Raw genomic sequence first — 15,501 nt, 5'->3', positions numbered from 1 at the left:
TAAAGGTATTGTATTAAGAAAAAAATTAATTTAATTTGAACAGCATATCAATTCATTTATATTTATATGTCTGCCCTTCTTTCTTTTATCTAGATAGTATTTTGTACAAACATTTAATGGGAGACACACGTTGTTCATGTTTTCATGATAAACATGCATACTGCACATAGAAGTTGTGCTTCCTTGACGATAGTTTAGAAACAAATTTATTGCAAATTTACATTTTTTTCTCTTTATTGATTGAAAGATACATAGAATGACCCCAAACGTGACAACGCTCGAGGTTCTCGAAGTTTTATCAGGCGTCGCTAACGTTACAGAAAATGAAAGTAATCACAACTCGTCCGAGGTTCTCACGAACGCTGAAATAGCAGTATTAACAAATGCTTTGGACCTTATTGCAAATCTTGTCCTCAGCAATACAAGTCTAGCTACGAAAGATGTTGCTGAGGTATAATTTATTATTGTATTTGTAATATTAACATTGCTATACAAATGTTATATTTTAATATGCACTTGAAACTTTCCCAAAAGCTTAATTGGGAATTCTACTCGTCAATTCTTGTTTACAAATTACCTAATACTAATTTCACACAAAAACACATTTTAATCGTTAATTGAAAGATTCTTCACAATCTTGTTTTTAATTTCATTGCATGGTTCATGCCTTTATATCTAAATTGAGAAAGTGGCATTTAACATGTATTGTAAAGTGTTGTTTTCGTTCTTTTTACAGTCATTTCTGCAGTCGACCAGTAATATCATAGGTGTTGTCATAGAAAAGGAAACCAAAGGCACGTTGTTGCCACTGAAACAAGCGGTAATAATGTACATGATTATTCTTTACGTAAATATATTAAGCTGTTTTTGTCAAAAGTAATTCAGGAGTACATGAATTCCTGTTAACGATACCATTTATATACTATATTTTACATATGTGCTGTTTAAGCCAAGAACAACACAATTTATCGTGTTTATTTATAATGCAATGTATTAATTGAAACACCAGTCAATTGTCTGTAATATTATAACGAACGTAATGACAGAACCGTTTTAAATTCGTAGAATGAGAACACAAGTGAAACGTTGTTTTCTTCAATCGACAACATTGGATCGGCCTTACGTAAAAGGATAGCATATGGAGAAATCGAAAAAATGGTAGTTGTTACTAAGAATATTGCTTTCGAGGTAAAGAAAGTAGTCGAAGGTTACTTGTCATTCCCCGAAAATTATTTTCAAAACTACACGAACAATGACACTACATGGATTCTTCAATCAAAGAGTGGAATATTCTTAAACACAAGCAAATTAGGTAAAATAAAGACAATGATACTTAAAAACTTGGTTGTAATAAGTTGTAATTATCGTGATTGTTATTCTTAAATAAGTTATTATTTTAATTATATTGTGTAAGTTGCAAAGAGTAAAATGTTGATGTCCTCTTATTATGGACGCACAAATATTTTATTGTGTCTTGAAGAAAAGCTTCAAAATAGTCTTTGTGTTTTTATCTGTATATGCACATTTTTAAAAATTCACCTTTAGGATGCCATTTTAGGTGATGTTGTTGCAACGATAGTGATCTACAAAAATTTAACAGATGTTATATCTGCTAGATCTAAATTCAATCGGTAAGCATCTTTTAAGTATTGTCTAATGTCGATTTAAAAATCGTTCATGTTAGAGTGTCCTCAACTTTAATATTAAGGAGATCATAGTTTTACCCTACGTCCATCATGTATATCGGTCTTCTTGTTGGACAGTCCGCACTTTCGCAAATCTGGAAAAATCAGTCCGAACTTTCGCAAACTGGAAAAATAAAAACACGTTGAATATGTCAAAAATGTCATTACAAACATCATTTGTTACTATTCAGTAGCATTTAAGAAACGAGCTTATTTACAAAACGCCTTATGATATCCCTTTATAATGTTGATTGTGTCGCGGTTACTTATTTTTGCTGTGCGCTTTATTTCAAATCGAACTTTCACAAAGGCGGTCGTATTTTTTTCTAATGCAAAATGGTATTGCACCGATTCATAACGGTTTGGCATTTGACGTCTCCGTGTATAATTTATGGTGTTTCTAAAGACAAACCATGTTGTCCCTAAACCTATACATTTTGCATAGGGCTGTTGGATTTCAGTTATTATTTTGCCTCAACAAATATGGTGCAGTCAAATACTTAAATTCAAGACTTGTTGAAATAAAATGTTGTAAAAATCATTGTTACAAATATAGCTGCAACATTTTTCACTCAATCAACACTTAAGATATTCAATTAGTTTATGTCTTGAAAATGTCCACGCAAAGGTTTGAAGCACATCCAAGTTTGTTCAAAAACAAACTTACCGGATTTTCATTCTAGAAGTAATATTTACTGTGAATGTGGTTACAGAAATCGGTAGAACAAGAAAATCAGAAAAGATATACTGCCCCGTTAATTAAGAGTTATATTATTATTTATCTCGCAACTACTTGCACAAACAGAATATATAACGAATATAGAACATAATACGAATAAGTCACATGTGTAAGGTGTTTTCGCGAGTATTTAATACTCTTCATTACTGTACTGCAACATGAAAATGAACTGTCTAATTATAATCTGCAAATTATATATTAGATCACGTGTTATCGACTTCGTGTTATGTTGCAGCTCATCGAATGATGACGACGTAGTGAACGGCCCTGTCATGTCATGTTCGATTTCAAATGTGTCGTCCAGATTGGCCTCACCAATTATCCTGACTTTTGAACATGGGCAGGTAAAATATACAAGAAATATGATTTCCGTTAAACAAAACTTAGCACTTTGATATTTTTATCTGTTTAATGAATAATAATTTATCATGTTTACATTTACTCTTTTTATGTACAGACAAACTTCATCAATGCTTCGTGCAACTACTGGAAGTTTAGTAGGTAAGTTGCTTTTCGATGAAATCTAAGGTTGCGTTTGACTTAAATAAACTTATTTCAGTAATTATGCATTCTTTATCATTAATAGCCGATTGCTGATAATCTTAAATAGTATCGGACTCGGTTCCAAAGTTCCAACCCTTGTTAATACTTGTTAGTTAAAGAGTAAAGCACACTCCAGTAAAACACATGTACGTCTATATGTTTTTGTTTATGTTTATAATCCTAACAATCAGATAGCTATAACCCATATGGTATTTCTTATATGTTATATTTCCAACATTGTTTTTAACAAATAATACTTATTTTTTACATACAGATGTAAAACGGACGTGTCTGATTGTTTAATTTGCTGCCATATGTAATATATGTAATATTTATGGAAATATATTTAAATAGAAAATTGATTTTCTTTCGCACACAATGTGGATTAGTATGGTTATAATAATAGTACAAAATAACACTCATATTTTGCATAGATACATAGATCACACCAGATCTTTATGAAACTTTGACAGTTCCAAGGCTGTGACCCCAGCATTATTCTTCTATGTGTGTGTGTTGTTTCGTATTGTGCTGTTTCGTACTGTTTCGGCAATTGGTCACTTGCCTTAAATAAAGGACCAACAAATTGTATATAATGAGAATGCAATATTGCTCCAGCAGCTGAAGTTTCACTTCTTTATATTGGTTAGAATTTTTATCTCCACAGTCCCGACTTTGACACTGCGTCACTTTTGAAACTAGATCCCTTTGTCAAATTAAAAAGATAACTTGTTCCCACTCAAAAAACAATTGATTTGAATTGATGGGCCCTAATGCTATGTCAACATGGTTTAATCTTATAACTAACTAGCTTCAACTCTGGGGTCAAATGTGTGATTCAGGATTGATGAAACGTGTTCAAAATATATATCTTAATCATATTAAGGCCATGGTTCAAACTGGTCAAAGTAAGGTCACCTGGTCAAGTTTTCAATAATTTGTGTCCGTGACTCATGTGAGCGCTTTAGGGCCACCATGATCCTCTAGTTTCCTATTAAAGTCGAAAATGGCAAATAATATAAATAACTTCAATTCCGATGTTTTGGATATCTCCTGTAAAAATAAGTATTTGTCATTGTTGTTCTGATGACTATTTTCATACGCTTTAAATGTTTTATTATATTTCTATTATATTGAATTCTTATAATATTATGCAATTTTACTCCCGCATTGATGGGTTGGTAAGAAGGACATGATTTGCGTTGCATTTTAGGTTTATTTTACAAAGTTTAGTTATGATTTTCAAATAATGACATTTTAAGTATATTCCGCAAAATTAGTTTACAATTAAATTTTGAGAAACCATAATTAAATGTTACGAGGTGTTTCGGTTTGTGTTAGTTTATCAAGCAGTTTTGCGAAAGTTAAATATAGATATTAGGATAACAAAAATGCAATAAAATAATTTACCAAGAGTTTTGAAAGAAATACGGTTGTTTATTTAATTTTGACCTTTACAGGCATGCACCTTTTATATTGTAATTTCCAAAACATTAACAAAACACGAATTTTATTCTCTATGTGTTTATCTTTTAGTGTTATTTTTACTGTATAAAAACGCCACATATTTACTTATACATACATATGCAAACTTAAAACTTGCTCATGTGTATTATTGGTATACAACCAACGATTAGGGTATTACCACTAATCTCTATTATTGAATCTATTTTTTACATCGAATTGTAAATTTGTAAATTGTATTGAATATTTAACGCGTGTATATACACTTTTTCAAAACAGTGATACCAAAAAATAAACGATTTGGATACACTCGTTTTAAAAAGACAAGTACACTGTTGGATATCCCAATGCCAGTGTGCAATCTTGTCCGTACCACTCAAAGAAACATTATTTGGCTCAAACAATTCGAGTCAACGAGTCGGTAACGAAATAAACTTGGTCATAATGGGTGTCATCTAAGTAATTAACACTTGATTGATGGTACCATTCAAATATAGTTTATCCAATTTCTTAAACAACCTTTGGTTTCGATTTTTTTTTTGGTTAAAGATTGAACAAATTAAATGTAGAAATTAAAATGTATGTACTTATTTTGACAAATGACACCAGAATATAATATAAAACTATTAATGTAATTAATGCACGTCGTTGTGTGTATGTGTTAACCAAATGTACACGATAATTTGAATTCGCATCTTCCGTTGCTCTGTTAATGTATGTTGAAATAAATAAGATTTACGCATTTTTTCATCACATACATTGAGAATATAATATCTTACATTACATTAAATGTGATATATTATATTATACAAAATAAATTATTGACTGCGTGGCTTATATTGCAAACTCCGTGTCAATAGTCCAGGGTATTGGTCGAGTGACGGTTGCATTGTTCGAGCTTCAAATGATACGATTACTGTCTGCGAATGTGACCATCTCACCAACTTCGCTGTCCTCATGAGTCATTTTGTTGAGGTATGCTAAAACATACAGGCGAGATACTTTGGAAACTGAATAGTGTTTTTGTTGGATACTTTACAAAACGCAATAACAAAGCTTTTTTAAGGAAAATTATACCTGTGTGAAAATCATTTTAAATGCACCGAACTCAACAAAACAAGCTGTATTACCCAATAAATAACATTAGAAAGGACGTTGTGTGATGTGAAGACACTAGGAAACAACCGATACATTCTTAAACATATTTACATTTATGTGAATGTGGTCCATGATTGAAGATACGTTTCTTTCATGATATCTCAGAATATTCATCGCACTCAAGCTAGAGACATGTTCTTTAGTTCCACATTTCGAGATTATATACAATGTTTTAGATAAACATATTCCATAATAGCAAAACAATATTTGGTACTTAATGCATTCGTGGCAAATGAACATTAAAACATATAAATTAAATTTTTCCCAAATGACTCATGCAAACGTATAACTAATATATATATAAGACATGAAAGCGCATGAGAACGACAAAGGTGTTAAGGGCATATACAAATACAGTATATTAAATATCTCATATAAATATCGTTTTAAAGTACGTTTATTAATGTGAGATTTAACATATTGTTAGTTAATTGAATTCAAATGTATTTCTGCATAATGTGGTTTCTCAAACACTTCTATGTGCAGAGTTATTATGATATGATATAAACACAATCTGAATTGCAAGGATTTTAACAACCATTTGTTGTATGAAAACCGCTATAATTGTGGGATAAGTAATATACATTTAATATGAGTCATTATAAACAAGTATTATTTTTATTATTATAATGGAAACCCTTAATCCTGAATTGTTATTTAGCTTTAGACGCCGACTAAATTTGCAGGCACATGTCAAGTCCAATGTCTTACGCCTAGTGTCGATTGTTGGCCTTTCATTATCAACGTTTTGCCTACTTCTGACGATTATTATTCTTGCAAAGCTTTGGAGGTTTGTATGAGCAAGGTTTTACGAGTATTATCTAATATTGAATATTAGTACAGAATGCTATTATAATAATATTTTTATTTTCAACGCCATGTTGTTTGACGGTTTATGCGTACATGGTTATGACCGTTTAAAATCTAACATACACTCAAAATCAACGAAAATTTTGTACGATATTTCAAAAGGTTAACACATAAAAACTCAAAGTTCCTTACAGAAATAGCCTAAATGTTAAAGGGATCTTTTCACGTTTCGGTAAATTGACAAAATTGAAAAAAGTTGTTTCAGATTCGAAAATTTTCGTTTTAGTTATGATATTTGTGAGAAAACAGTAATACTGAACATAAACCATGGTCTAATATAGCCATTATATGCATCTTTTGACGATTTAAAAACCTGAAAATTATAAAGCGTTGCATCGCGAAACGATTCAAGATATGGAGAGTTCTGTTGTTGTCGTTTAATTGTTTGAAACTACGAAGATTGCTTATATAAAGTATAAAATACGTCTCTCATACACACTTGTCAGGATGGCCGAGCGGTCTAATTGGTTTTTACTCCAGGACTCCGGGGGTCACTGGTTCGAGCCCTGATGCGGACTACTTTTTTTCCTTTTTTAAATTTTATTCTTGATCTTTTATTGGAGCTTTTTAGATCCAATGTTTACATTTATCAATATAAAGCATTTAATGACAAACTTCAAAACATACCAAAATCTGTGAAAAGGCCCCTTTAACGCTACTTTTGGACTGGATACATAGTAGTAACGAGATACAAAACACATGCGTTTTATGGGTTAACTTTGTTTACGAAACACTTTGCGAAATATTCGTTGATTATGAGTACTAATGTTACTGTAAAAATGAAATTAAAAACATGAACACGGTTTTTAAAGTACAGTTTCAATTAGGTGAATGGTGAAAGCAGCTTATATGATTTCATTTTTTCAAGTAGAACTTGACTTATTACTGTTTCTTTCTATAACCGTATGTAAAGTGATCATTAAGTCTACAAATTATTTCTTTTCGCGCTGGAGACATGGTCATGGTTTCAAAACCTTATTTCCGGGAATAAAACGAAGTATATTTGTAAAAAATATTATTCAATATCACAAATCATCTCGTTTCGTTTCCGCAAACTAAAACAATTGAAATCTCACCAACTGTCAATCAGATACTTATATAAATATCGATCGACCAATCAGCGATTGATAAATCGTGCTTTCCGGTTGCTAACGATCTGTCCGCCATTTTCTAGACAAGCCAAATGCCTAGTTCTCATTTATTCAGCGAGTTTCGTTTATTTTGTTATAGGAAATGAAATATAAAGAAGTATCCAGATAGATAAATTAATGGAATTTCATTTATACAATTTCCAACGCGGAAATGTGGTCTTGACAAGTTCGAGAGGAAGCTTCAATGTAAAGAGTTACCAAAATTATTAAAATCCCCCTTATAGAAAATTAATTTATTTCAGAAACTGAAAATGTCATATAAGCAATATTAAGTATGAATTATAGCACGTGTATATGTTAACTAATAGGGAATTTTGGTGTTTGTGTATCTTAACGAAATCAACGTTATTTTCGAGCTGTTTAAAGTACCGAAATACCCGTTGTTGAAAGCTTATTGGCGATGCACTGAAGTGCGGCGACTAGTATGTAATACGTTTTTTTTCGCTTATGGGAGGAGAACCAATCAGATGGCTGATCTCACTCAATCAAAACAATCGGAAAACTTGTACCACCAAAACCGTGAAACAAAATGGCGCACATAATCCGAGCGCTACCGGTAAAACAAGCTAGGGCTGTATATTGGGCTTCCGCATATCCTACGCGTACCTTCCGTCATTTGTTCTATGTTCGTCGTATTGCTTGTTCGCTCGGTAACTCTTGTAATTGGTAAAATAAACACCAAAAGAGTAACGCATTGTCAAGATTCAAAACTGTGTAGGTAACTCGTGGCTGATACAAAACTGGGTCATATATATATATATATATATACTTTGTTCTTAATAATGAAGGTATATAATGGCCCATGAAAGAGATTCTTTTAGAGGTTAGATGTAAAATTGTGCTCTGTCTGTGCTAGTTGTTTCTCTTTCCGACAATATAGGTACGTATCATTTGCATATGTTGTAATGAAACGTATAAAACTGTATTTACTATTTTAGATACGTTCGGAGCGACAGGTTTGTTGTGTTGCTGAATCTCATCCTTGCGCTTATAATATCTTACGCAATCTTCATTGGAGGCGTTAATCGTACGGAAAACAAGGTTGGTATTGGTCTGATAGTTGGCAATTGGCATGATCACTTTCCCCAGCATACATGACATTTGCATAAAAATATTTTAACCGCTTAACACACGAGGTCCATGTTAGAAAATATATCCATTTTGACAACTATTGAAGCGTTCACGTCTTCATGCTTAATACCATTGGATAATTTTTATTACTTAAAATTATGGTTCAAATACTTTAAGCATACATCATACATTGTTTTAGTCGTGTCTACTTATAAAGTTCAAAACAATTTGTTATTTGAATTCTTGAAACAACGCAGCATTTATTTATGTTTATTGTTTACTAATATTTATCAAAAAATTTCAGAATTTTAGCTATAAAATTTGTGAGTGTTACATCTAATTTTTTGTACAATTTATATGAATAATTTGTTGTAGACATTTCGATTTAAGATACATAAACGTTGCTCCGGTCTCTTTCCTACCATTGAGTAATTAAATGGTAATTAAATTTAATGCGTTTTAATTTACTTTTATTATTGTTTTATTTGCACTTAAATGTATCATGAATATTGCTGAGCCAAGTGTGAGGTTCAGCGCTCTTAAACCGGTTTAAACCCCCAATGCTTTGCATTGACGGTTCTAAGGCGGTGACCCCCAGCTTTATTCTTATATGTGTTTATGTTGTTTTGTATTGTGCTGTTTTTTGCTGTTCTTTACTGTTTTGGCAATTGGTCACTTGCCTTAAATACAGGACCAACTAATTGTATATAATGAGAATTCAATACTGCTCCAGCTGGAGTTTCACTTCTTTATATTATATTTACAGGTTGTATGTACTGTAGTCGCGGCTTCGTTGCACTACATATGTACTGTCGTCTTTTGCCTCATGCTTGCAGAGGGCATTGGTATTGCGAGAGACGTTATTAAAGTATTTGCTTCAACTTCAAACCTCCGTCAACTATTAATGTTTGCATGGGGTAAACCACATTTTGTTATCTGTTAATTTTAACAATATATATATAATCATATATAAATTGTTAAATGCATATACATTTTTTTGTACATGCAGCAATGTTATGGACCTGTTTTTCAATCGTTATTCATAAAATAGTATGTAACCACAATGGCTTCATGGTGTAGCCAGTATACTTTGTTTCTTTGTAGGTCTTCCTGTACTTATAGTTGGAACTACACTTGCTATAACAAAAACAAATGGATACGGCGATGATCATTAGTATGTTTACTATTCTCACATATATAACGACATATTGATTATATTATGTAATAGTCTTATTATACAGTCTTATTAATAGCAGTAGTTTGCAAAAGATAGTAATATAATAACACCATAATCGAATCTAGAAATGCACGAATGTATTAAATGTTTTATTCAGTTACCTAAACTGCCTCGTTATGTAATGCAACCATGTTTGAAAAGCTATATAAACAATATAGTTTCTTCCAGCTGCTGGCTGTCTCTATCCCGTGGACTCAGATGGGCATTTGTGGCTCCAGCCTTGTTCGTAATACTGGTAATCGTTTACTAATAAATATAGAAGTGACATTCAAGGAAGATTGACATAGAATCGAGCAAAAAGGAATCAGAGTGCATGAATTCAATAAGAAAAATATGTAGTGCATCAACAAGCTGTCTTTGTTTATCGTAAATTAACAGAGGAAATAAAATAACGTTTTAAATCATATACTCATACGTATGTTTTGTTTTGTTTTATTTTCCAGTTCAACGTGATTGTTTTGATTCTGCTGTTTAAGAAAATGTTTTCTCTAAAAGCCATGGTAGACAAGCAAATTAAAGACAAAATCAAGTAAGATAATTTCATATTTAGTTAAACTTTTTTAAATACCACGTATATAAGATCCTGAATCCCGCAAACAAATTACTCTTTGCGGAAATAGTTTAAATGAAACATACTTCCTGCCAAAAATACAAAACTACCATCAACATGAAATCGGTCGATTCATTACGATTTAGTGATTTTGTATGGAAACTATTCTTAACACACGATTGCATGCGATGCCAGCAGAGCAAATGAAGTACAATACGTTCGTACTAATCGCGCAGTAACGTAGTGAGTTCATTTGCACAAATCTCTTTCGAGCAAAATTATTTGTAACCTTCAATATGCTTTTCGGTGAAAGAAACTTTATAGTTATTAATTAGAACTTGTTGAATAACAACTATTTATAAGACAACTTGATGATATTGAACGGGATTGAAATCAGTTTTAGTATACGCAAAAGTGATAGCTAACTGTTTGTAGAAAAACTCTTTGGTCTCTGTGCGTTCTTGTGCCTCTATTGGGCGTCTCCTGGATTCTCGGCATCTTCTACGTCAACGAGTCGGCCTCATTCATGCAGTATGTGTTCGCAGTCTGCAACGGGCTTCAGGTTTGTATGCATGATGCATCGAACCACTAAGTGTTTTATAGGAACCTTTTGCCAGATCAACGATTGCAATATCAGTCTTGACATATGCAGTTAACCGCGTACGGAAAATCTCATGAAGATTTTTGTTCTTGCAAACTTCTTTTCATTTCATCAAATGTTCTAAATTTAAAGATAAGTGTTAGCAATAACATTCACGTTTTTTTACTAACTTCTAAAAAAAGGTTTATGATAATCCTCAATATGTTTTTATAAATAGGCGCGTTAAATGTTTCATCGGCATAAAGAAATATAAGCATTTGAATTATTTGTTGTTATAACCAGACGGGGTAATCACATAGTCAAGATGGCGACGTCCATGCAAAGACAGGCATTTTCCGCAGTTTCAAACCCTTCTTCACTTTAATTATATTTTTAATGCCACTCACTTTCCAGCCATATCAGCAAGAACATTGTAAGCGTCTATTTCCTATTATTATTCTATCTATATCTCGACTTTACTCACTACAAAATTTCTTAGCGGGAACACACAATTACAGCTCCCGCTAAGAAAATTAGTAGCAAGTAAAGTCGATTTATAAAACGAATATTAATACGAAATAAACGCTTATCACTTTCTTACTGACATGGCTTTATACTGAGCGGCACTAACAAAGTAAACACAAGAAATAAAGGGTACAAACGACAAAAATAGACCTGTCTCGGCATGGACGTCGCCATCTTGTCTATCACGTGATTATCCCATCCAATAATGTTGAGGTTTTGTTGCAGGGCGTTTATATATTCGTATTCAACTGCATTTTAAATGGACAGGTAAACGTCTTATGGTTTCTAATTTTATTTATCTTCTTCTGTTACGATATAATGATGATTTATATATGTCATTTCGATTATTGCTTTTTGCTCTGCATGTTGTTTTTTTTTATGGTGAACACATTATATTGGTGATAATGGTGCGAAACGGAATTGAGTTTGATTTGCGCAGTCGCAATTAATTACAATGTAACTCTCGAACGAGCAATTTACAGTCTCTTTACAATTCTAAATTCTGCTGAAATATTAACACTTGACAAGAAAGTTATTTTGCGTTATCAATGCTTTATACTCTATTTTGCGACAGGAAAATTTGACAAAGGATTTATAATGTAATATCTGTTTTGCGTTATATAGGTCAAAAATGGCTTCAAGACGGAAAGAATCAGACGCAAAAACAAATCAATGGCGAGTTCGTTCTCGCTGGTAATAAGCTTTATATTTTAATTAAAAACGAGGCAGCAGACATACGAACACACTGTCAACACAACACACGCAGTTGGTTTTATTAAAAAGATAATACTTAGGAATGAATACGCATTTTTTGAAAAAATATGTGCAAATATTTACCCTTTAAATTAATTTAATTTCCAAATGCCATCAACTAGTAAACTCAGTTTATGAATATCAAAAATGACACTGACTAGGATATGTGACATGTTCGTATAGTGAATTATTGCAAATTATTTTCGTAAGTCATGAAGTAGTTATTCGTGTGTATTGTCATACATACTAGCATATAATATACATTGTAGTTAAGCCGTATTCACAATAAATCGAGATTAAAAAATAGGAGAACACAAATAACTAGATAAACAACATCAACTATTGTTAATTATTTAAACGTTACACAACTATACCTTTATCATGTAATCTCATGTGTGTTTACAGTGGAGAAATACGTTTAAAAGTTTATTAATATTATTATAATATTAATATTAATAACTGTTGTTGCTCCAGTAATTTATCCTCTAAGAGGTATTATTTTAATGTTTGATGTGAAGCATCTATTAATTTAGAACTAAAAACAATTTTCGTATACGGTGATAAGCCTAAATTAATTCGCTATTAAGCGTATATTCACTAACCATCTGGTATGATTTATAAGTCGTTATGTTGTAAATCTTACGAACAATTTACAATGCAAAAAGTTAAGATAAAATGCATATTCTAACACGCTTTTCAACCGTTTGGAGAACATGAATGAGTTTACTACTTTAACTCCACAATTGTTTATTAACGTGTACATAAACACTGAATGGAAAAGCGCAAGATTATCAGTTGACATGTCGTTAAAGATTTATTTCATATAATGTTTTGTTTTTCATAATCTGCAGAACATGTCGAAAGACTCGACCAGGGAACGGCGTGATTGCGACACCCCTGTGAAATGTGCATCCGTTCCTGGGCGACCTTCAAACCAAATGGAGCATATTACCAAACGAGAAACATCTGGCAATCAATGAAATAGGAGCGACAAGCAACGTATAAATGTGGATAATTCATATGACTGATCTTGATGAATACAATGATCATATGTAGGGAGTGTAATATAAAGGTCCCGTGTAGTATTTTATTAAGATTTTCACATGTATGTACTTCTCAGACATTTTGACGATTTTGAAGGTTTTATTTGCATTCTAGAGAAAAGAGATCTGATTAGTTTCGACCACAAAACCAAATAAAAAATGTACATAAATTATTTTGAAATATTTAAAGTTCATATTGTATTGTATTTAAATACAATCATTATGTATAATAAGAAATCACGGATATTATTACAATTTTTAATCTCTTGTTTTGTGTATGTTTGTGCCTCATTGCTTCAATCAGACAGATCATGTATCGTATGCTTTGATGTCGAAAAAAACTTATATGTGAGTATGGTGCGTAAATATTTCATGCGAATACCGCATATGTAACACTTGTTAAGAACCGAGTGATAATCGATGTAAAGCTATAACATGCCCACGTTTAATATATTAAAAGTTGAAACACGTGTAAAGTTTAAATTATCAGCTGCTTAATGTTAATGCCTCCATGTTTGTGTTGTTTTTATGCTAGAATGTGTTTATATACCATATACCCGCAACTAATATCAGCCGTGATTAAGACAATATTTTTTAATGTTACATGTTTGTTGCTTTATGCAGTATGTAAATTCGAATGGTATGACTTTCTAATACAACTGTGATTATTTGTAATGAATATTAATCATTCTATAAGCATGTGTTGTTTAAATATATCACACATATTCGTTTTTGTGTATAATGTGAATGTATAAGTACACTTATTAAAATGTGTCATGAATATTTTTGTATTGATAAAGACCGATTTATAAGCTTTAATAGTTGATAAAGGTATTTAACGGCAAGCCTAACGGTTACGAACGGCCGCATAAATTGCAAATTAACTGCCCGACAATTTTAAGTCATCTTCTGAGTGAAGAACTCGTCATACGTTTTATAGTTATAATACAATCACACCTCCATAAGACATCACCTTGCAACTATAATGAGAGGCATGAGTTTAGTGCTCGAAAGATGTGTTTATTGCAGTCCTTGACAGCGCTTTTTTCGCATTATTTCTGGTCCTTTACAATATACAGATGCGTTATTTAAATTCGATTTGAAATGTAGGCGCATGTACATCAAAAACCTTGAAAAGGAATGTTTACTTTGATTAAATAAGTATTCTTCAAGGCTAGAATTATGCCGGATATATCTCTGAAGAGTTGTGTTTTACGACATATGTATTGTCCCTCATTTAAGCCATGCGCTATTAATGCCGCTTAGTTGTTTTTATAAACAAGTTATTTGCGTCGCACTGAAGTGCGGCGACTCGTATGTAATACGTTATTTTGCCCTTATGGGAGGATAAGTTATTTTACGTATCAACGTATATACTTTTGTTGTCAGAATATCTTGCATAGTGATGATTTTTTGTGCAAATTAGTGTTAATAAGTACTGCATTTGTGCCCATTACATTTACTACAACATTGATTGCCAATAATGCAAAGCTAATTATTTTTATTAATAACTGATCACAGGGACTGGGCAATAATAAAAGATCACAGGGTCTGGGAAAATACGCGAACCGGTGAAACTTTCTGGTTTTGTATAAAAACAAAACATAATCAAAATATATTTATTTTGTGTTTTTTTAACAATAGCGCAGACTTTTGCTGTTCGAGTTTTGGTTAACGCGTATTTTCTTAAATTTTACAAGACAACAGCGATTACACGGTTTATTGCTTTATTGATATCCGTTACACTACAGTCACTTATTAATATCTTAGTTAGAAGGTGATTTCTTAAGCGGTTCCGTAGTGTAGTGGTTACACGCTCGCTTTACATGTGAGAGGCCCAAGGTTCGAGCCCCAGTAGAATCAAGTTATTTTATTTGTGTTCTATTTTAACTTTTTGTTTTGATGTAGACATTTTAGTTTAATGAAATATGCTGTTTTATTGTAACCATTTTTTTGGTTTTTATTATGCCTATGAAATATATGTGTGAGAGGGTGGGGGGGTTCGTAAATGCATTAAAACTTTTACAGTGTTTTCATATCAATGAGTACTCAACCCCTATCGTAAATGAGCAACGTAAGAACAAGTTCAGAATCATCTCCCCTTGAAGTTGAGAAAAATATGAAATTACGCT

General features: G+C 32.0%; 1 protein-coding gene across 1 annotated transcript; it reads left to right on the top strand.

The window, feature by feature from the left end:
* The first annotated feature begins 266 nt into the window (after positions 1-266).
* LOC127845894 (adhesion G protein-coupled receptor L3-like) lies at positions 267-14,017 on the top strand. The gene is made up of 14 exons (XM_052377071.1): positions 267-451; positions 737-820; positions 1,066-1,312; positions 1,559-1,631; positions 2,660-2,768; positions 2,882-2,925; positions 5,292-5,406; positions 6,276-6,379; positions 8,549-8,651; positions 10,362-10,447; positions 10,904-11,030; positions 11,799-11,840; positions 12,198-12,266; positions 13,178-14,017. The coding sequence occupies exons 3-14, from the start codon at positions 1,156-1,158 to the stop codon at positions 13,304-13,306; spliced, it is 1,158 nt and encodes a 385-aa protein (XP_052233031.1). The 5' UTR covers positions 267-451; positions 737-820; positions 1,066-1,155; the 3' UTR covers positions 13,307-14,017.
* Positions 14,018-15,501: the final 1,484 nt, after the last annotated feature.

Source organism: Dreissena polymorpha, chromosome 9, assembly GCF_020536995.1.
Source record: "Dreissena polymorpha isolate Duluth1 chromosome 9, UMN_Dpol_1.0, whole genome shotgun sequence".
Taxonomy (NCBI): domain Eukaryota; kingdom Metazoa; phylum Mollusca; class Bivalvia; order Myida; family Dreissenidae; genus Dreissena; species Dreissena polymorpha.
This window is presented reverse-complemented; position numbering and strand designations above follow the sequence as displayed.

Coding starts and splice junctions, on each gene's coding strand:
- LOC127845894 (XM_052377071.1), top strand. CDS start 1,156: ATGGTAGTTGTTACTAAGAATATTGCTTTCGAGGTAAAGAAAGTAGTC. Junction 1,632..2,659: donor GCTAGATCTAAATTCAATCG/GTAAGCATCTTT, acceptor GTTATGTTGCAG/CTCATCGAATGATGACGACG. Junction 10,448..10,903: donor CAAATTAAAGACAAAATCAA/GTAAGATAATTT, acceptor AACTGTTTGTAG/AAAAACTCTTTGGTCTCTGT.